The sequence below is a fragment of the Sparus aurata genome, chromosome 3 (assembly GCF_900880675.1).
Source record: "Sparus aurata chromosome 3, fSpaAur1.1, whole genome shotgun sequence".
NCBI lineage: Eukaryota > Metazoa > Chordata > Actinopteri > Spariformes > Sparidae > Sparus > Sparus aurata.
In genome coordinates, this window is record NC_044189.1 from 27755957 (window position 1) to 27776894 (window position 20938).

The 20938-nt window shown below is 40.4% G+C and overlaps 1 protein-coding gene across 1 annotated transcript; it reads left to right on the forward strand.

The window, feature by feature from the left end:
- Positions 1–77: 77 nt before the first annotated feature.
- Positions 78–20164, forward strand: zdhhc18b (zDHHC palmitoyltransferase 18b). Its single transcript, XM_030412380.1, has 9 exons — positions 78–939; positions 1690–1850; positions 5431–5580; positions 5808–5945; positions 7621–7672; positions 7796–7898; positions 8292–8401; positions 10554–10656; positions 16197–20164. The coding sequence occupies exons 1-9, from the start codon at positions 689–691 to the stop codon at positions 16551–16553; spliced, it is 1425 nt and encodes a 474-aa protein (XP_030268240.1). The 5' UTR covers positions 78–688; the 3' UTR covers positions 16554–20164.
- Positions 20165–20938: the final 774 nt, after the last annotated feature.

A 20938-nucleotide genomic window follows, 5' to 3' on the forward strand; every position in this document is an offset into this window, starting at 1 on the left:
TACCACTTTGATAATAAAATCTAATATTTCAGTAGGACATTTATTTTGAAATAGAATTAACCGGAAATACACGCTTTTTTGTGTAGACATTGACGAGAGCCAGTTTTCCCAGATGCCTCTTCTAATGGCAACGTAGCTAACCAATACTAGACACGGATGTGTCAGGACTCTTGGAAGGAGCGTAATAGGAATTAAAAATTACGAAGTTTTAGTGCTCATTTTAATTTATGAATATATGACCCCTGGAGATGAGCTAAAACGATTAGCTTGTATGTGCAGGGCGAGCAAGCTAACAAGCTAGCAGTAGTAACGGTACTTTGGTTTTACTGATGTTAAATAGTCTGCAGCTGGCTGAGTTGGCTAACAGCTAGTCTGAATGGCACAGCTAACAAGCTAACGATGGCAGTGGGACATCCTCTAAATTGGTCTTTCTGTAGACAGACTCTAAGAGGAATACCTTAAGAGACATGGGAAGTAACAAGGCTGTCCTTTCTTGCACGGGGTCTTCGGGTTATTTACAACTGGATACCCACAGTAACGTTACAGGATTAGCTTGTTTTCTACGTGGAATGACGACATTTGCACCGTCCAGCTGCCTCAAACACGAGCGTCGGTGATGCTGGTGAACGCCGACCAAATGCCCTGGTTGTTTGGATTGGGACAGAGCACCCAAACTACTTTATAAATCATGAAAACCTGCGAGTATCAGCAAATCGACCCGCAGGCACTTCCGACACCAACACCGACGCTTCCAGCACATCACGGGAACGACAGTGACAAGAGAGAGGAGCCGAAAAGACCGAAGAAAAAGTGGGAAGTTTTCCCAGGAAAGAATCGCTTCTACTGCGATGGACGGATCATAGTGGCCCGGCAGAGTGGGGTCCTGCCCCTCACTCTGGGCCTTATTCTCGTCACAAGTGGATTGTTCTTTATATTTGAGTGAGTTCATGTTTCATATTCAGGCTGTGTTATGTCACCTGCGAGTTCAGTCGTTGTCCTCGTGACAAAGATATAAATATATATATGGACGACATTTCAGTACTTCACAGATTCAATAACAGTACAGCAATCTTTGGCAAACGGCTCTTAAACTGACATTTTATTTAACTGAATTCTCAATTCTTTAACTGAAATCAACGCCGAAGCTTTAATCCGATCCCAGTGATGAATAACATTTTCTCATCTGTGTTGTACAGGTGTAATTTATTCACCATAACGCAATTCATCTAAACAAAGCTCAGATTTGATGATGCAGTCTGGCAAGGTTTACTAAAACGCAGATACCAGACCTCTTTTTGTCCCCTCATTTGGTCTTACAACGTTTGGATATCTGTTAATGTTGTACGTTCAAATGTAAGTGTATTCTTTTAGCTGTTATAATATGATACGTACTATAATATCGAATCGTGATTGAATATGAGCACAGTTCCTTTCTGTCACTGTGTGGTGAAAACTGTGTTCTGTCTCCAGAGACTGAGATGGTGATTAAATGCACTGGATGTTAATTAAAATAGATCCCCTGGTGGGTGAGAAAAGTAGGCTCAGTTGTATGAGACAGGGATTTTTTTTTAAGATCCATTACAGGCCTTTGATACTGTCATTGTTTGTTGTGAATCCATCCTCCCTGTCCTCTCTGTGTCTTTCTGTGTCTGTGTCTGTGTCTCTGTCTGTGGCTTCCCCCCTACACAGCTGTCCCTTCCTGGTCAAACACCTGACCAGCTGTATACCTGTTATTGGAGGAGGCCTCTTTGTATTTGTGGTCATCACCCTGCTCCAGACCAGCTTCACTGACCCCGGCATCCTGCCCAGAGCAACGCCAGATGAGGCTGCAGACATTGAAAAACAGATTGGTAAGAGCCAACTGGAATCGGATCTATACAATTGTCTCAAGTGCTTTTGAGTTTGATATCCACTGTCATAAAATCTTGGAATTATGAATTTACCGTGGTATTCACAGATCAGAATTCATTTAAATCACGTTAGCAATTCTTTTAGAGGCGACCCCAGCCCCGGACGCAAATTGTTGATAACTTCACAGATCAGAGTTCAATAAACCTGCGGCAAGTCACCCACAGTGGCCTCCGATTTACCGGATATTGTAATATTTAGTAACTATTGACATTTGCAGGTTCATAGATATTTAACATTTATAGATATAAATATTATAATGAAGGTGTGCGAGGTATTCCACTACATTAGGTGGCTATTTGGTTTATATGACTACCACTTTGATAATAAAATCTAATATTTCAGTAGGACATTTATTTTGAAATAGAATCAACCGGAAATACACGCTTTTTTGTGTAGACATTGACACACAAAAGTTGGCTCTTACAGATTGGTAAGAGCCAACTGGAATCGGATCTATACAATTGTCTCAAGTGCTTTTGAGTTTGATATCCACTGTCATAAAATCTTACAGATTTAAAGTGTTGTTGACGGATTTTCCCCAGAGTGGTACTATGTCAGTTTATGGCACGCCTGGCACTATAGAAGTCTCAATGTAGCGAAGTGCTTAAACTCATCTAATCTTTTTTTTGTAAGTTATCCATCTGCTCAGTGGCATTCAATCATGTCAAACTTTAAGGATGTCCTATTTGTGGCATTCACATGTTTATTTTGCTTTAGAGCACAATTCACAGTTGAGACTGAAGGCATTGTTCTGCTAGCAGTGGCTATTTTTCTCTGAAACGGAAACACAAGGCAAGTTCTAATAGAAAACTCATTCACCATATGTGTAATGAATGTCAGTTGGCAGCCACTAGGGCAATTTTTCTGGAAGAGATGTGCTTTGTTGACTTCTAAAGTTTGGACTGGAATATACGATTTCTTTCTGACAAGGTCCAGTACAGCTTCCTTTAGCCCAGTCTGTCCTGTTCTCACCACCGTCAGAGCGCTCCATCAGCTATATTTACTGCCAGTTTTAAGTCTTGCCAAAAGTATCTTTATTTTTTCACGTGGCATGCTTCAATATAATGACCTTGTCTAAAGTTGGCTTCATGTGCACCTTGTTAACTCCTACTCATGACCAAAGTTAAGGCAGTGGTGATGTAAGCTGTTCATATTACCCAACTGTACTGCTGTTGTTCCAGCTATTTTTGAAACAAAGACTCTGACATAAGTATTGCATATTTAGCTACTGCTTTGGACTTTTAGTTAAAGATTTTCTGAACATGTGTCTTAGGCTGCATTTAATTGCCAATTCCATCTAAAATTATATTTACAAGGCAATTAATGAGAGAGAATTTCAGTCTGTTGCTTAAACGGGAGTGAACTGTCCTGATTTCATACAAATTCTAACCAAGGTTTGAGAACATGATGTTAAAACTGAGTGTGACAAATAATGTGAACTCAAATAAATTAGTATGCTTCAATGTGCTGCTGTAGATGCAGTATTTTCCCACAAGGTGGATGGTGGTAAAACAGATCCAGGAACATCTCAGGCAACATTCCAAAGTAGCTAGTTTTGTTGTGTCAGTGCAGTTCTGTCATTTCCTGTAAGTACAAAGTACATATTGTATACACAATACACAATGTCAAATACGGTAAACGGTAAAGACGATTTAATGTTATGCCTCACCGACTTCATAGATCTTCCAAATATTCTGAATTTGATGGCCGCAACACGTTTCAAACAAGTTGGGACAGGAACAGTAAAATACTGGGAATGCTGTGGAATGCCCCAAAAAAGCCCCAAAAATCAGTCTGGAGTATATGACAGGTAAACAAGATAATTGGCAGTGTTAGAAAAAGAACGTCATGCTTGAGTACAAACAAAGATAAAGAGTTAAAATTATACTCTGGGAAAGGTTAAGTCACCCATAACCAATGAACGTAAGTCACCCAAATTAAAACATTACTTGAGTAAGTATCTGATATTACATTTACTTTAGTATTCAAAGTGATTATCTGGCAATAAATGTTCTTGTATCAGAAGTACAGACCAAAGTGAATTGTACATTTGTACTCTGGGTCGACCAATGGTCAGCCTGCCTGTTCTGATTATCAGATTTTTTTTTTTTTAACTATCAGATTAATTTAGTGGAGTAAAAAGTACAATATTTGCCTCCAACTTGTAGCGAGGTGGAAGCATAAAGTAACAGAAAAAATTGAATTATTCAATTTAAGAACAATTACCGCAAAAGTGCACATTAAAGCAGATCGCAAGTAGCTGTACGTAGTTACATTCAATCACTGTTAATTGATAATAGATTATAGGGTCATTGTGTGGTATGAGAGCAGCACCCTCGAAAGGCAGAGTCATTCACAGGCAAAGATGGGGTGAGGTTAACTCCTTTGTGAAACACATGTTCTATGGAGTATATTACCACATGGGCTTAGGAACAACTAATTGAACAACTAATTGAAGATGGTGTTAATAGATGCGCCTATGCAAAATAGACTGACTGTTAAAATGGCTGCTTAAATGGCTTTTTAATATTGGGCAAATGAATCAGTAATTAATATCTTTGTTGTCAGAATTGTTTCAACTATAATCACAGTGGCTGTGAAATGGATAATGGTGCAAGGAACAAATCTACCTAAGCCTCTTTAAAAGCATATGCAATAATATCTTCAACTTGCTGGCCAGAAAGTTGCAAAATCAAAACAAGTTTTATGTTGCACTCCAGACAACTCTGAACTTGAAGATTTCCAACCCCCTCTACTAGAAAAACTGGACTGCCATCCAAAGTCTTTCTACTGTGAACAAGTCAGTCTACCCTGACTTTATGTAGAAGCAATTGTGTTATGTTACACAACAATGGCAGCACCTAAAGGGAAGGTGCAGGATTCTTTAGTAGAATATAATATTTCTGTTTGGCTAGTGAGTGAAATATTTAGCTATTTGTCCAAGTATCAAAGTGCGGTTAAACAAAACCTGTAATGATGTCTGTAACCTCATGCATTGTTTTTCTGTTCACTGTTGATTTATATATATGCAAGGAGGCGTCATTGCTAAGATTTCAGTGTGTGTACACTTGCCAAAGGAATATGTGTTTGGTGTGGTCTGCAGTGTCTTCTGTGTGTTTTGTATCATGCACTAAGAATGCTTGGCAGTTGGAAATTTTGACAAGTAAATTGCGACATCCGACTTTGAATGGTAAGCAGCATCGAAAACCATCGAACAGGAGCTTTCTCTTACTCTGGCTTTTGAGACTAGATGATCAGGTTGCCATTGGGATAAAACTTTGTTATTCACCAAATATGCTGGACCAATAAGAATGGCTGGGGAGGATTGCAATTTCACACATCAAAGTTATTTCATGTATAGACAATTTCTTTTATAAAAAGCTGTTACAGTAGTTTACAGTTCATGTTAAATGGCTTGTGTTTAGGTGATAATAATCAAGGACAGACCATTAAGAAGAGATGATCAGTTATATGTAATGAATTTTGTCCTGTTGTTTCTCTTCACTGTCCTCTCTGTAGACAACACAGGAAACACCAGCTATCGACCTCCACCGCGCACAAAGGAAGTCCTCATCAACCAGCAGGTGGTGAAGCTCAAGTACTGCTTCACCTGCAAGATGTTCCGACCTCCGCGCACCTCCCACTGCAGCCTTTGTGACAACTGTGTGGGTGAGCCGTGGACACACGCCAACGCTCTGACATTTACCAGTGATAAATAATGGATAGGGCTTTCCACCGGACTGCAGTGAACATTGATGCATTACACCAGCTCAGGCTGGACTTACTTGTATGACGTATAAGCATATTTCCCAATGTTCTTGAAGTTTTAAATTAAAACCAAAATGTCAGTGGTTCCACTCATTGTGAATTCTCTTTTGGTGCGCTTCTCATTTTAGAGCGATTCGACCATCACTGTCCTTGGGTGGGGAACTGCGTGGGGAAACGCAACTACCGTTTCTTCTATACCTTCATCGTGTCACTCTCTTTCCTGACGGCATTCATCTTCGGCTGTGTGACCACACATCTAGCACTGAGTATGTGTTTCTGCTCTGGTTTACGTGTGTTGAATTACAATCATGATATTACTGATTACAACTGCACACCCTGCTCAAACAGCACCTGCCAGTAAGTGTTGGTGTTTTTGTCTGGCTTTGACTGCTAGAACAGTCAAACTGCCAATATCAAAAATAATTAAATCAATAACTGAAATACTAATTCAAAAAATTACAATGCTATTAAATGCATATACATAATATTCTACAAACCAACTGAAAGGGCAAAAGATGACCATTGACCAGAAATATTAGCCCCACTCACACTTCCCTTTCAGTGTAGGAATCATGCACCGATTCCCAGTTTAGCTGCGGCTCTGATGCGCCTTCTGGAGGTAGGATCAGATGCTAGCTAGCGTCTGTGTGAATGGAAAAAGCTGGAGGCGTGGATCAGGTGTGCCTGACGGTCTGATGGTGTTCAGACTTACAGCTTAACAGATCCTTCACTCATTGTATAAAAGAGAAATGACCCACAAAGCAATGTTACAAGACCAAACAACAGTAATGTGTTAACTGCCATTGTTTTTGGCAAAAAAATACTGCAGTGATACGTGGATAAGCTGCTGTCATACAGACTTGTCGTCATATTTCTGCCCGAAAAACAGCATCTGTCCCCAGCAGCAGAGCCAGGCTGTCACCTTCCATTATTCTGTTGTCGTAGTTAGTGTCTCTGGAAACTTGTATTTAAAAATCACCATGACGGTCAGCCTTCCTGACTGAGAATCCAGTGAACCTTTCCCCTGAAAACAGCATCCTTCCTCGCGAGGGAGAGAGTAAGACAGCGTCCTGTTTATTGATGGCGATTCTGTAATTATGTAATTAAGAGCAAAAAACTTAACTTTCGTCAGTTTCCAGGTTGCATGGTGGGTCAGGATCTCAATCACGCCACTTTATAACTGCATCCATATGATTATAAACAGTCAGCAGGTACATGTTTAGATTAATGGGTAGACACCGGGGGAAACGCGTTGATTTTGTCTTTTGGATCTGCGGTGCCAGCGTGCTGTATTGAGAAATGGCGAGCCTTCACTGCGATGATAATGCGGAGTCTCTGTGTGACAAGGCCTACTGTGAATGACACCCCCTTCATTTGCATAAAGAAGCAGAAATGCATGAAGAAATAGGAAAAGAAACTAGAAAAAATTGGTCTGTGGAAAAAAAATAGGGGGGGAAAATGTATAAATAATTATATTGAATTAGTAAAGAAGTCCAAAGATTAACACAAAGGTAAATAGATATGGAAGTAAATTAAAACAAGTATGTATGATAGATTTTTATATTTTAAAGAATGCTTACATTTTTTTTTTATTTGATTAATTTCATGTCATATTCATATATTTGTTGAGTCACTTATTATCATATTTTAATTTGGCAGTTTTGGTCATCCATATTTAATTGTCTGACAAGAAAATGTTAATGAATGGTTTTATTTATTTGTTTATTTATTGTTCAATTTCAATTTCATCAAAGGCTCAGTTCGGTGAAGGCTCAGAATGAATTGAACATGTTTGAGTTTTGAGGTTTGTGTTACGGCTCCCACATCAAGAAAATTAAATGCACTTGTTGGCTTTGGAACCCTGAAACGACCACACACTTTTTGCTTCAATGCGCTCTGAAACACATTTTGAGCCTTGTTGTGTTCTTCCATCTTTTTCAGGGGCTCAGGGAGGAAAAGGCCTGGTGTTTGCTCTGCAAGAGAGTCCAGGCAGATATCCTTTAACCACACACGTAAAGTCTTTCCTGAGCAAGTGAACACTGTCGTTGAGGATGTTTATGTACTTCTCCCTCCTCCAATATCCTGATCTACTGCACTCCTTGACCCAATGTTTCACTGCAGTGGAGCTGGTGATATGCTTCTTTTCTGTCTGGTCCATCCTGGGCCTCTCAGGCTTCCATACATACCTGGTTGCTTCTAACCTGACCACTAATGAAGATGTAAGTAATGCATTGAGTTCTATACCTTACAAATATGACTGTGAAAGTTTGTTGGTGTCTTGTGGTACAATATTAATTCAAAAACAATTTTTAAAGAAAAAGTAATATTACATTGAGTTCATCTCTTGGCAAATATTTACTTAGATGTTGTGGAGTTAAGAAATACTTCCAAATCTAACCAAGGACCATCAAAACAATGTGCAACATTTAAACAAAAAAAAAAAAATAAAATAAAATATATATATATATATATATATATATATATATATATATATATATATATATATATATATATATATATATATATATATATATATATATATATATATATATATATATATATATATATATATATATATATATATATATATATATATCTCTTGTTTGTTCCAGATTAAAGGCTCGTGGTCAGGGAAGAGTGGAGAAGGTGTCACCAACCCATACAGTCATAAAAACATCTTTATCAACTGCTGCACCATGCTCTGTGGACCCATGCCACCCAGGTTAGTTCAGATCTCACATACTGGATAAAGTAATGAAAGTAATTTATGCATAAATAAGATCAACAGACAGTTGAGCATTATCATGTCTCTCCTAGATATGTTTTTTTCCCCTGACCAGCCAGCCTTGAATGTTGCATCATATCAAATAGGGCTGCACGATATTGGAAAAAACTGACATTGCAATTTTTTTTAACCCTGTGATATATATTGCGATATAAAAAAAATACAGGAATTTTCATCAGATTACCTGAATAGCACTTTATGTTATGCTGCATTTCAAAATGATAAGCATTTATATTTCATATGAGCTCATGCATGCGTGCTTGCGCCCTACCAGAACTTCCATTCCCCATGCTGGCTTACTTTCATTTCTAAAAATTATGTCCGTCTAATTTTCCTTTGGGTTCGGGTTGGGCGTCGGTAACAATTTATAGCGAGTCGGCTCGGGTGCGAAATATAATTTGTGCTACTGTAGGAAAACGGGTCGGATGCAGTTTTAAGTATGGCGTGTATGGCCGGGTTTTCAAAATAAGACCTGTGCAGGACTCTGCTGTGTGGTACCGACGTTAATGGTCAAACAAATTAGTTGTGTTAAAGTTACCTCTCATTGTGGCAACCAGTGTTGGGAGTAACGGCGTTTAAGTATAACGGCGTTACTAATGGCGTAATTTTTTCATTAACGGAGTAATCTAATGAATTACTTTTCCCATCGTTACAACGCCGTTACCGTTTCCGACTATAAAATGTGGCGCGTTACAAATTGAAGTTTCTCATTGAAGCTGTTGTCATCCAACTCGGCTCTCAGCCACCAGAGCAGCAGGGCTGCTTTATTTTTCTCCTGTGAGGCAGGAGGGAGGGGCGAGACAACCGCAGAGGTGATGATTGGCTCTCTAAGGTAGAGTGAGAGTTCGTAAGCCAATCAGAGGCTGTGTTCGGTTTACACTCAAACCACACAGCCTCGCACACAGAAACTAGCAGAGGTGAGCTGCAGAAATGGTGAGTCCAGAGGGAAAGTTTACGTTTTCAAAGTGGAAGTACAGACACTACTTTAACCTCCTTTGTCCACGTCCGTTTTAAGCAACTCTAATCTAATGAAGCATCTCTCAACTGCACGCGCTTCTACAACACTAGTGGCCAAAAACTCTGTTGTTGACACTGTTGATGATGATAGCAGGTGTGGCTAACGTGAGCTCCGCTAACACAGAAGGACACGGAGCCGTCCGAGCAACTAAAGCTGGATGTTTCTGCTCCAGCTTCACTAAAACTTGACAGACTGAACTGAATGCAATGATAGGCAGGTATGTTGTTGAGAACATGCTCCCGTTATCAACAGCTGACCCAGACTCCTTCATTGGCTAAATACCAGGGAGAGCAGGTGCTGGTCCGCCATGCAGAAAGACATTTTCTAAATACATAGATGCAGAGTACATGAAAATCAATGCTCAAAAGGGGAAGAAAAGAAAGTAACGCAAGAGTTACTTTTCCTGGTAACTAATTACTTTTATATTGGAGTAATTCCGTTACTAACTCAGTTACTTTTTGGGAGAAGTAACTAGTAGCTATAACTAATTACTATTTAAAAGTAACGTGACCAACACTGGTGGCGACAGATGCAACGCACTGTTGACACAGAACACGTGTTTGGTCAATATATTCCTTCTTGTAGCCGAAATAATGCCAGATAACTGACGTTGCTTTTCTTTTTGGCACCAAGTGTTTGTTTTTGCGATTTTCTCTTGTTCGTTGCTCATTTTTCAATGTTGTTACCAGCGACCTACTCCATGTGCAGGGGCTGTTCTGCTTCGGCACACTGATTAAGAACTAATGTGATTGGTGGATCACTGTGCATGCAGAGTCTGCATGCAGAGTCTGCATGCACAGTATGTGTCAGGTACCCTTGAAATTAGATGAGTTCATTTGCGTCCTACATTGCAGGCTCTGCGATGTGACTATTGCACACACGTACATCGCGATGGCGATGCTCAAACGATATATCGTGCAGCCCTAATATAAAAATAGTTTTAGATCCTTTATTGACCCTTCATTGAATGGACATCTCATGTCCATTCAGTGAAGGATGCAAAGATGAGGAGAGGGAGGTGAACACATCATGACTTAGATCTTCCTCCCTTCTGTCTTTCTTTCCCCCCAGCTTGATTGACAGACGAGGTTTCCTGCCCGCGGATGAATCCGTCCAGACAGCCGGCACGGACATCGAGCTGCCAACTCTCACCAATAAAAGCGAGATAAATGTGGTAGGAGGATCTTCTCAGCTGGCTTGTGGCTTGCAGGATTCCCCTTCTCTTGTGCCTGCACCCCCCGACTCCCTCCAAAACTCTTCCTCTGCCTGACAGTCGCCTTGTTGCCTGCTGTAGCCCTGAGCCAGCATCTGTCTGCTACCTGTTGTTAACTGTTGCGTACAGGTTAATCCATATGTATACAGTATTTACATTTCAGTCAGCTGTTCACATATCATTGATGAAAGTTTAGTACTTGGTGTTTGCTGGCAAAATTTAAATGAGTAAAAATAAAATAAGAAGCGGGTTAAGGGAATAATTTAGGTCTTGGGTCATGTGTCTGTTGGCAGTCTGTTCATAGAGGAGATCAGTGTCAATCTTGTGACTATATTAAAGGTCACCTAATAATTTGCTGAACAGCAGCCACTGGGGCCACAAGTGGTAATCATGCTGTAATGCTAACTACTAAAATATGGTGTAACAGTAGCACAAGAAGGGAAAGCTAAACAAATCACCAAACTGACTCAGTAACATCAGTTATGCAGCAATATCCATTTAGGTTTGTTAACATTAGCCATCACAAGTGATCAGACCAAGTCAGGTTGTAGCAGCAACTCTCCTGAGTGTGTTGAAGTGAGCCGGGGTGCCATTGATTGCTTATGATTTAAACGTGTTATGTGTGAAAGATGATTGTGTTATTTCTTCTTTCAAAGGTTCCACTTTTGTTTTAAGTGCAGAGTTACAGTGGGGACATTTTTAACCTAACTTGAGGTAAAACTGCAGATTACCTGCCATTGTTTCAAAGTGGTAAAAAACTACCAACAGCAACAACACCTCTGAAGCTCACAAATTAACACATTTTGTCCTCTATATGATTTTATACAGAGCGAACGTGCTGGAACTATTCACTTTTCAAGTTTTGGTAACTTTTTATAATGTCCCTTAGTAATAAATGGAAAATTAATAACCGTAACTATAAATTTCCCATTTGTTCATATTCTGTTAACCTAGTTCTTTTCCTTGCTTTGTTTTTGTTTGTTTGTTTTTTAACCTCCTTTTTGTCTAAAAACAAAAAACAAAAAAAGCTTCACCGTGAAACTCACCCTAAAATTTAAATATATAGTTCTGTAACATTTCTGTATGGGTTGAAAAACAATTCATCATGTAAATCAGAAAGATTTAGAATTGTTGGTAAGTGTGTTTACATTTTGGACAAAGCAACACTTGCGGTTTCCCTTCCTTTTGAGTCTTGGTGCTAATCTAACTGCTCTTTGGAAGTTTCTTCACAAATTAGCATGCACACATGAGAGTGGTATCAGTCTCAGATGAAAACCTTTCATCTCACTCTGGGTGTAAAAAACAAACAAACAAATAATCAGATTTTACAAACAGGTGAAGTATTCTGTAAATGTATGATCTGGTAATGTGTGGCTGGCTGTTAGCTTTGTCACTGTGATGCGTTCAGACACCTGCCCCAGGCTTTCATGCACTTCTCCAACTACCCAGTCATGTTTACCTCATGGAAAAAAAAAATCGGGTTTACTGAAATTTTTCTTTTGATATAAGCTGCAGAGATATTACTCACTTTGTATTTTGTATGTCTATTTTCTCACTTTTTGTATCACAGTGTACACCTCAGTATTTTAATCCTGTGCAGTATGTCAACTCAGGGTCTTTTTAAGGTAGGAGGAGGGCAGGAGTTGTAAGAAGTGAACACTCAGATGTTGTTTCACTCCCGTCCTCCTCACAGAGCGCCTCTCTTGTTGACAGTCAGGGATATAAAAGGATGCCTGGAGAGACGTACAGCAACTTTTGTTTACAAGACGTATCTGCGGTTCAGGTAGTTGCAGTCTGAGCCTCAGTACTTTCATATCAAGACGTAGAGTAGCTGCTGTTTGGCAGACAAACTTCACTCTTTTTTTTGTTAACACCAAAATAACAAGACAGCTGTCACCCCTGTATTTGTGTGTATGGAACAGACTGAAAGCCAGTCGAAGCTGTAGTGTTTCTCGTCTGAAATGTATTCTGCGCATATAAAGCGTGTATAAGAATAGTTTGATTTTTTTTTTATTTCAGTTCATACACTGACTTCATACAGTGAAGTTTTTTCTGCACAGACAGTTGGATGTTTTTTCCTGCGTGGGTTCATTTTCTCCTGTCTCATGTTAATAGCCATATTTGTCTGTATATAAAAGGTCAAAGTGCCAAATTATTTATGATGCATCAAGCCAATCACCATAATTTCCCTTGTTTGCCTTCATGCCTTTATTCCATGTTTTGTGTTTGATTTGTCCATCCTATTTTATACACATTTCTTTTTCTATCAGTATTTGAAATGTAAACATTTAATAAAACATTCATTTTTGTCCATGAATTCATCATCCTTGTGTTGTTTTTAATTTTTTTCTGCTTGTCCATCCTCTCAATTTACATATTATGTAGTATAATTGTATTTTCCAAGAGAAGGAATGCCTATAAATAGGCCCTCCATGTGTCTATCCATCCAGTCCTAACTTGCTGTTTCTGTATGTGGTCTGTCTCTGTGCCTGTGTTCTGCAACCAACACTAGGAGAAATTTCTAGACTTTGCTGTGATCTGCACTGGCTGATTAGCCACTGTTAGTGCAGGAAAAGCGATGCTTGAGCTTGGTAAGCCTGTTTAGAGGAAAGGAAGACGAATGCAGCGCCTCTGTGTCTGCCGCTGTGTCTCCATGTCCACCTGGCTTGCTTATGCATGGCTTTATTAATGCGCTGCCATGTTCAATACACTGCAGAGTGCATCATCTAACAGAGTACAGAGTGTACTGTATGTAAAATGCATTCACCATTTGCAGATGTGTAGTCATTGCTCAAACATTTTCAATGTACTTCATCAGTATTATATTTAAATTTGACCTTTTTCATGCCGCAGATTTGCTAGAATTCAATTTCACTGCAGGAAGTTATGCTTGTCAAAGTGGAGATATAACTGAAACAGCATTAAGCCATGATGGGAGAGTAAAAATATATACTTCTATGATATTTGTGTAGTATAAGGCATTAACACAATTCTTAAAAGTGTGTGAGATTTATTCATCTAAAATAAATTTTGCTGATGGAAAAGTCTGGTGAAGTTTTATAGTCCACAAAACGTTTCTGGAGCTTCACAGCATAACAGTGTTGCTTTGCTCTCCCTAACTGAGGTAGATGGGGACTTGTTTGAACAGGTTTAAAAAACAAACAAACATAAAACAGCTCCATACTGTAGTCCAAATTGATGTGAAAATCTGATATTTAATCTTTATAAGCTGAAATCTTCACTGTAGCTTTTAAGCTAAGAACATTAGCACGCACCTTGCTGAAGTGGGTGCGAGAGATCGACCATGCATTGGGGTTGGAAATAACATCTTTTCAAATTGAATCCAGATCTCTGGCCTGTAAGAGACCTGGTTTATGTTGGATGAGCTCTATGGGCCAATTTTAAGTTTACTTTTTTTTTGTTGGTTATTTTTTTTACATCTTAAAACAAGTCCCCATCTACTTCAGTTGTTTAAGAGAATGATGCGATGCTTTTTTTCCTGACTACAAAACCTTACCTGACTTTCCATCAACATGAAGGTGAGTAGATTATTACTGAATTTTCATTTTTGTGTGCATTTAAACTTTAATGACATCTGATGGCTATATTGTTAAATTTACGGATAGCAGCTGCAAATAAGCCAACACAAATTAGAAAGTCCTGTTGTGATCAGTTGCTGGATTTAGCTAACATTTAAGAATGCTGCCCTCTGAGCTGAGGGGTTATACAGCTTTTGACTCAGCGAATAGTGAACTGAACTTTTTGAACCTTCATTAACAGTTAATGCTTTAGATTTGAATAAAAAATGACTCCCACGGCTCTTTGCGCTAGAAGTTCATCCATTATTCACACCCTTGAGTGTAATATAGCTTCAAGACAGAGGGCATTTCAAATTTAACTCGAATGAAAAAGCGGTGTTTAAAGCTGTAACAATCAATATTTTTATGTTAACATTTGAAAAAAATAACTAACAGCTCTATGGAAAATGTTTTGTTTCTTTAGCTCATTATTTCTTTTTAGGCCCACAACATTACTGTTTCAGTTCAGTCTCAGCAATCACAGAAACACGACTGCCTCTTATACTGTGTTTACACAGAAAGCAAAGCTAATTTTGGCCTCGTACAAGTTTGACCGCCAGACCATTTCTGTTTATTCAGCCCAAACAGCCAGATTGCTGTGCATGAGTCCTAGGCTAGTGAGCAATGGCACACACCGAGGTTTTGTGTTGGTGGGTCAATCACTAATCTCAGCACTCACCAGAGACAGGTTCTCTTTTCTGTTTCCCCTCCTTTCCTCTCTGTGACATAATGTTCATGAGGTAAAGTACATTTGTCTCTTGTAATGCCCCAAATTGTATTTGGGTACAATACCAGAATTCCTGGCTTAGTCTTTCATGCAATTTTGTACCATCTTACTAGTCACTGCTCTGATACTACAAAGCGTTTGCCCAAAGCGAACCAAGTGCTAGTTCATGGCTGGTGCTGGTATGGATTTTTTGTTGTTGGTTCAACTAACAAACCTTCGACAACCGGTATGCTTTTTCACAGGCGTGAGAGCATCTGCAGAGTCACGTCATTGCATCGCTGTATATGCTGCAGATTTCCCAGCATCGCTAGGAACAACTGTGGTGGACTAAGTCGACTCTTTTTGAAAGTGTTGCACCTGGCTTTGCATGCCTACACTGGCATCCATACATGACTGGTGCTCAGACCACGGTTGTTTCGATTTGCCATCCATATTAAAGATATTTTGTCTATTCTGCTGTAGATAAGTCACACCTGGTGTTACACTAGCTCTGTTTTTTAAAAATGGTGGTCATTGGGCGCCGTTTAGCTCAGTTGGTAGAGCAGGCGTCCCATGTGCAGAGGCTTTGTCCTCGCTGCAGTGGACCGGGGTTTGGCTCCCGGCCTGGGTCCCTTTGCTGTGTGTCACCCCCCCTCTCTCTCACCCTGTTTCCTATCACCTCTTCAGCTGTACTATCAATAAAGCCACGAAAGGCCAACAAAATACTTAAAAAATATAAATAAATGGTGGTCATAGGGTTGCAGTTGATCCTTGTTCATGATAACCCTGCCCTAGACACTGACGGAAGCAGATCTTTATTCTAGACCAGCAAAGTGTTGGTGCTGCTCTTGAGCCACTTTTCCTGGCCCAGAGCCAGTTCTTTTGCTGTTGAAATGCAAACAACTGGTTAGGCACTTGTTCCAAACTTGAACCACCTTGGCTCCAAAAGGGGTATCGGATGCCCCTTGATCTTATCATGTATCAAATGAAATTCCCTAGTTCCAATTTTAATCTCCGTGCAGATCTATGGCATGAAACATTTGTGATCTCTTGCTTCAGACCACTCGTGTGGCCTTGCGTGCACTCCCAGCTTGGAGCTTTGATCCATCCTGCACAGCTGTTGCTGAATTTACTGTAAGTGCTTTAACACTTCTGTTTGCCCTGTTAACTTCACCGACTCATCCTTTCTTCCCCTTCTCTTTCTCATGCCTCCCCAGTGCACGCAGGGAACTAAAGGTCTGCTGGAGTCTGCCACTCGCCCCCCGCTCCTATCCACCTCGTGTCCTCAGGGGAAAACCCAGACAGCTCATACCTGCCCAGACAACAGCCCAACGGTGAACTCTGACCCCTCCCCGGAGCTCTCCACGAGCTGTGGAGCCCGTCACACCGCCAGCTCCCGAGGCCATACCTCTCCCCCACGTCACTCCAAGAGTCGGTCGAAGAAAAGTAAAAGAGCAGCTTTGCATATTTCCAACACTGCTTACGATGCCCCTGTTTCCCCTACCTCTCCGGATGCTGGCCCCAAATCCAAAGCCAGGGGCCACGAAGGTGCCAGCTTCTCCCCTTTGCACTGACTGACTTGAATAGCGGCTTTCTCAAGTGAAAACACACCTTGTTTGAAACTTGCATGCTGTAACACAGTCGGATACAAGTGGTGTGAATTCAAAATTGTCTTCGTTGGTTTTCTGAAAGTCCTGGCTCAAGTCATTGTTTATGAGGATGACAATCACAAGGATGTTTAACTGTGTGATCAATTTGCAGCGGAAACAGGAATATGTGAGCAGATTGGAAGATTATTCTGTCTGTAGAGGATGCAACTTAGCCTTTGGTGTTCAATGAAAAGCACATTGCAAGATGAGATTTGTAAGATGGAGGCACTGGTGTACTGATAGAGCTGTATGTCTTTTCTTGATGATACTCATGTAAAACATGAATTTTACCAGCATGTCAGATCCGTCAAATATTGTGAAACAGTGGCTTTGATGTATCGGATGGACAAACTCTTGGAGCTTAAGAGCTAAAGCTCAGAGTTTGTATGTGACTGTAAGGAGACAAGTTGCCCTTATAGAGGAAGTCCATCCCCCCTGTAGAATTCACATATGTCATTTCTATAGCAGTTTATTGCATGAACTTGAGCCAGTTTCTCCTTAAGCTGAATAGCAGAGGGACAGTTTGTACTGATGATGTCATGTTGGGACATATAGGCAGTGAATAATGGAACAAGTCATGCGACTCTAACAGCAGCCGTGGAGCACTTTCAAGGATATGAGGACATTTTAACTTTCATATCTGGGAGTTCTGCCTTGAAATCAAACTCCTTTGGATGTACAGATGGGAGACAAATTAAGGAAAAACCTGACATTAATAGTTTTAGCAAGAACACCTCTGCTTAGGTTCTCCATGTCTGTGGAACTCTACTGTAGGGATGGATGTCGTTTGGTGTTTAGTGATGATGATGGAAACCAAGCTCAATTACCAAGTGTTCCTCAGACATTCAGGAACCCCTCATCAACCAAATGACACCTAGTGTAAGGGGATTTGATTAAGTGTATTCTTGTTGTGTAACTTTGTTAGGAATATAAACTGTACGGTTTGTAGCCTGACGTGCCAGATCAGGCAAAAATCTGGAAAGCCGTTACAAGCTGTTTGGAGAAGGGTGGGCACTTTCATAAAATATCTGGCAGGTGATTGGAGGAAACTACCATAAAACACCCTCATATCTAAAACGACAAAATAAATAGATTGCTGCTGACTCCTTAAAACAACAGCAGTGTATCAGTGACAAGTGTACTCAATCTTCGTATGCTCGCAGCTTGATCAGGTTTAGGCAAACAACCTACTTGAGTAGGTTTAGGAAAACATTGTGGTTTGAGTTAAATTAACTACATTACATTTGGAACTTCAGTAACGTTACAGATGTGATGTAACTGCGGTCATAGTTCAAAATTTTGCCAAGCCAGCCAGGGAAAGAGTAACCTTCTTTCCATAGAGAAAAACCTTCAGTGCCGTTCTTTGCTCCTCTTCCAATAAAATATACTCTCGAGTTCTTCTAAAACTAATGTAGCAACATCTATGCTAACCACTTCAGGGGCTGCCATCGCTGTTTTCAAACGAGCAGTTGCTGGTCATCACACTTAAAGCTCCTGTTTGTAAGATGGTAAAACTGACGCTTTGGGTTTCCCAACTTGTCAGATACTGACGCTTTAGGATTGTAGGTCGGGTCGGCCACCATCTAAAAGGGTCAGTATCTGACGAGTTGGGAAACCCAAAGCGTCAGTTTTACCATCTTACAAACAGGAGCTTTAAGCCTCACCCCTATCTGCACATAGTTGCTCATAGAACGCTGATTGGTCCGAACCAAGTGGTTCAGATACAAGCGCACAGGCATCTTGAGACCATGCGACCTCGTCACCTCTCGGATTGAGCTGCCTGGCAAGCAAACATGATTTAGGACTCGTAGAAAAAACCAAAGTGCTTGTTGGACATTGTCTGAAACTCTCTTCACTAACACCTGTCATTGTAATTGGGCTGGTTTTCAGTGATTTTGTGAAAACTGACGAGCTGATGAAGCATGACCACTTGACACAATGATTACACCCTTATCCCTTTGTTGGACAATTAATCGTGTCTTGACCCTCTCTATATAACAGCAAGTTTTGACCCCCTCTTCAAGTGTACCTTTCAAAAACAGCTGGTAACACTTTTGTCTTTCGGGGTGTTCAACATGCCCTTTGGCTTTTGATTTGCACTTTTAGCTAATCTTAAAGATTCAAGAGTCTTCATTTCTCTTGAACATGGTTATTACAAAGTTATTATGCTATAATTATTCATTCATTAATTTACCATCAACTAGTTGAAACACAGTAAACCTGGAGACATGTCGTATTAGAGCAATGTACTTGCTGGGTTTTTAAAAACAACCACATGCGAACAAAATGTGCAGAAACTGGGATGCATACAGCTCACTTTTGCTCTGGGCCCCTAGAGCATTTAAAATCTGGCCTTGGATAGAAAGCACTATCCAATATTGAGACCTGGTGACTGTGAAGGTCACGGCATAAAACTCACATCATTTCCAAGCAGCTGCATTTGTTTGTTTGTACACACGTTTGTTCAGGTTTTCCTTTGCCGCCCATCTGTCACATCTAAAACGAAGGTATACGGGCCCAGCGAACGTGCAGAAATGTCAATGTGGTGTCTCTATCATAGCTGTCTTTTTTTAAAAGTGCGGACTATCTGAATTGCACATGTGAATTCCTTTTTTTTTTGTGGATTTTCCCTTTAACTTGGCACAAACTGCACACTGAGTTAAGCGTGTATCAGTTGTATCGGTGTGTGTTGGTGTTCAGATTTCTTTGCTGTATAATTGGCAGCGAATGCAAGTGCATGACAGTGACTAGAGATGTATTTTATGGTAATTTTGTTCATTTTTTACATCCATTCCGAACATCACAACACACACCTCAGAGGTCCCGTACCACTGTTTGTAGGAAGCTATTCCTGAATATAGTTGTGTACCCGAGCTGAAGCGGTGTTGTTCACTGCCAGTGCTGCTGCGCCTCCTCCTGCGTATGTTATCACGCACATGACGCAATGATTTAAGGCTCCCATTCAAACTTCCACCCCCTGCGCACTTTGCATCATCAGAACCTGTTCACGCCTCCTTAGAACTCTTTTACTTTGTTCACTCATAGACAAATCTAAGAAGATCATGTGGATGTTGATGTGTTGGTCTGTTCTCAGGTGGTACGCTGTAGGGGTTAGGTATTTCAATATGCAAGTTATATGTGACACACACCATGTTTATCCACATTGTAACCTGATGGCAATAGCTGCACATAAATGCGATGATCTCCATCTTCACGGAATGAAACGTAGGCACACACACACACACACACACACACACACACACACACACACACACACTAACACACACACACTAACACATACATACACACTGTTTTCCTGTAGTTCACCTAAAGCGTGAGTAGAGCAGCATCACTGTGTGTATTCTGTGTCCAAAGTCATCCCAGCACCTTCTGGATGTGGCTGTCAGTGAATGCAAGCAATGCATTTCTGAGGAGACGACTGTTGTACTGCATTTGTACAGACTGTAAGGTTGTTTAAGCCAACCCTCCTGTCAAAATAAAGGAAAAAGGAAAAATAAAGTTCAGTGAAATAAAGAGGCTCACTTTGTTTTTGTTTTTTGTGCCACTGAAGTGCTGCAATCCACCACTAGATGGCAGCGATGGTCTGTAAACACGGAGCAGACGATCGCTCATGCTCGACTAGTGTACAGTGTGTTGTGTGTGTACATATTGAATTGCAAGCATTCTCTTTCTGTCCTCTCCTTGTTCAACCTCGGAATCCTTCTCTAATTACTTCTCTTTGTGTTCCTCTCCACCTTTGTGATTACGTTTTTGTTGAATAAGAGAATTCACTATTATGTCTTTGCCCATATGGCGGAACGTAACATGAAAAGAAAACACTGAGCGCTTTTAACACTTTGTGATGTTATTGTTAAGTCTCTCTGGGTTTATTCAGTCACCAGTATACTGAAATACAGTGAAAGAATGCATGAAAAGCCAAAGTGCACTCTGGGAGAAGACAGGTGTTTCAAAATGGAGTGCAGAGGAAGTGTTGAGGCTCGCGAGGTGGAGCCGACACGTGACGGTTCAGTTTCTGGTCTGAATTCCACAGCTGACCGTGAGACTGTAGGTGGAGGAAGAGAATAAATAATTGACATTCTCTCCATCATTAGGAGCCTTCAGTAATCACCATCACCAGACTGTAGTTGGGTGGGGTGATTCATTTTGTTAAAGCCCTGAACATTTAGTTATAAATCTTTTTTCTACATCATTCTTTTTTTTTTTTTTTTTTTACTAGAAAGGACGGACAAAGAGCGTCAAGAAACAGGGAGAGAGAAACGCGACACAATGAAGCAAAGGGGTCAAAGGTT

What these genes read in the sequence shown, in the direction of transcription:
- zdhhc18b (XM_030412380.1), top strand. Translation starts at nt 689, where the DNA reads ATGAAAACCTGCGAGTATCAGCAAATCGACCCGCAGGCACTTCCGACA. An exon ending in AGACATTGAAAAACAGATTG is followed by an intron (nt 1,851 to 5,430) that starts GTAAGAGCCAAC and finishes TCCTCTCTGTAG; the next exon opens with ACAACACAGGAAACACCAGC. An exon ending in TGTGGACCCATGCCACCCAG is followed by an intron (nt 8,402 to 10,553) that starts GTTAGTTCAGAT and finishes CTTTCCCCCCAG; the next exon opens with CTTGATTGACAGACGAGGTT.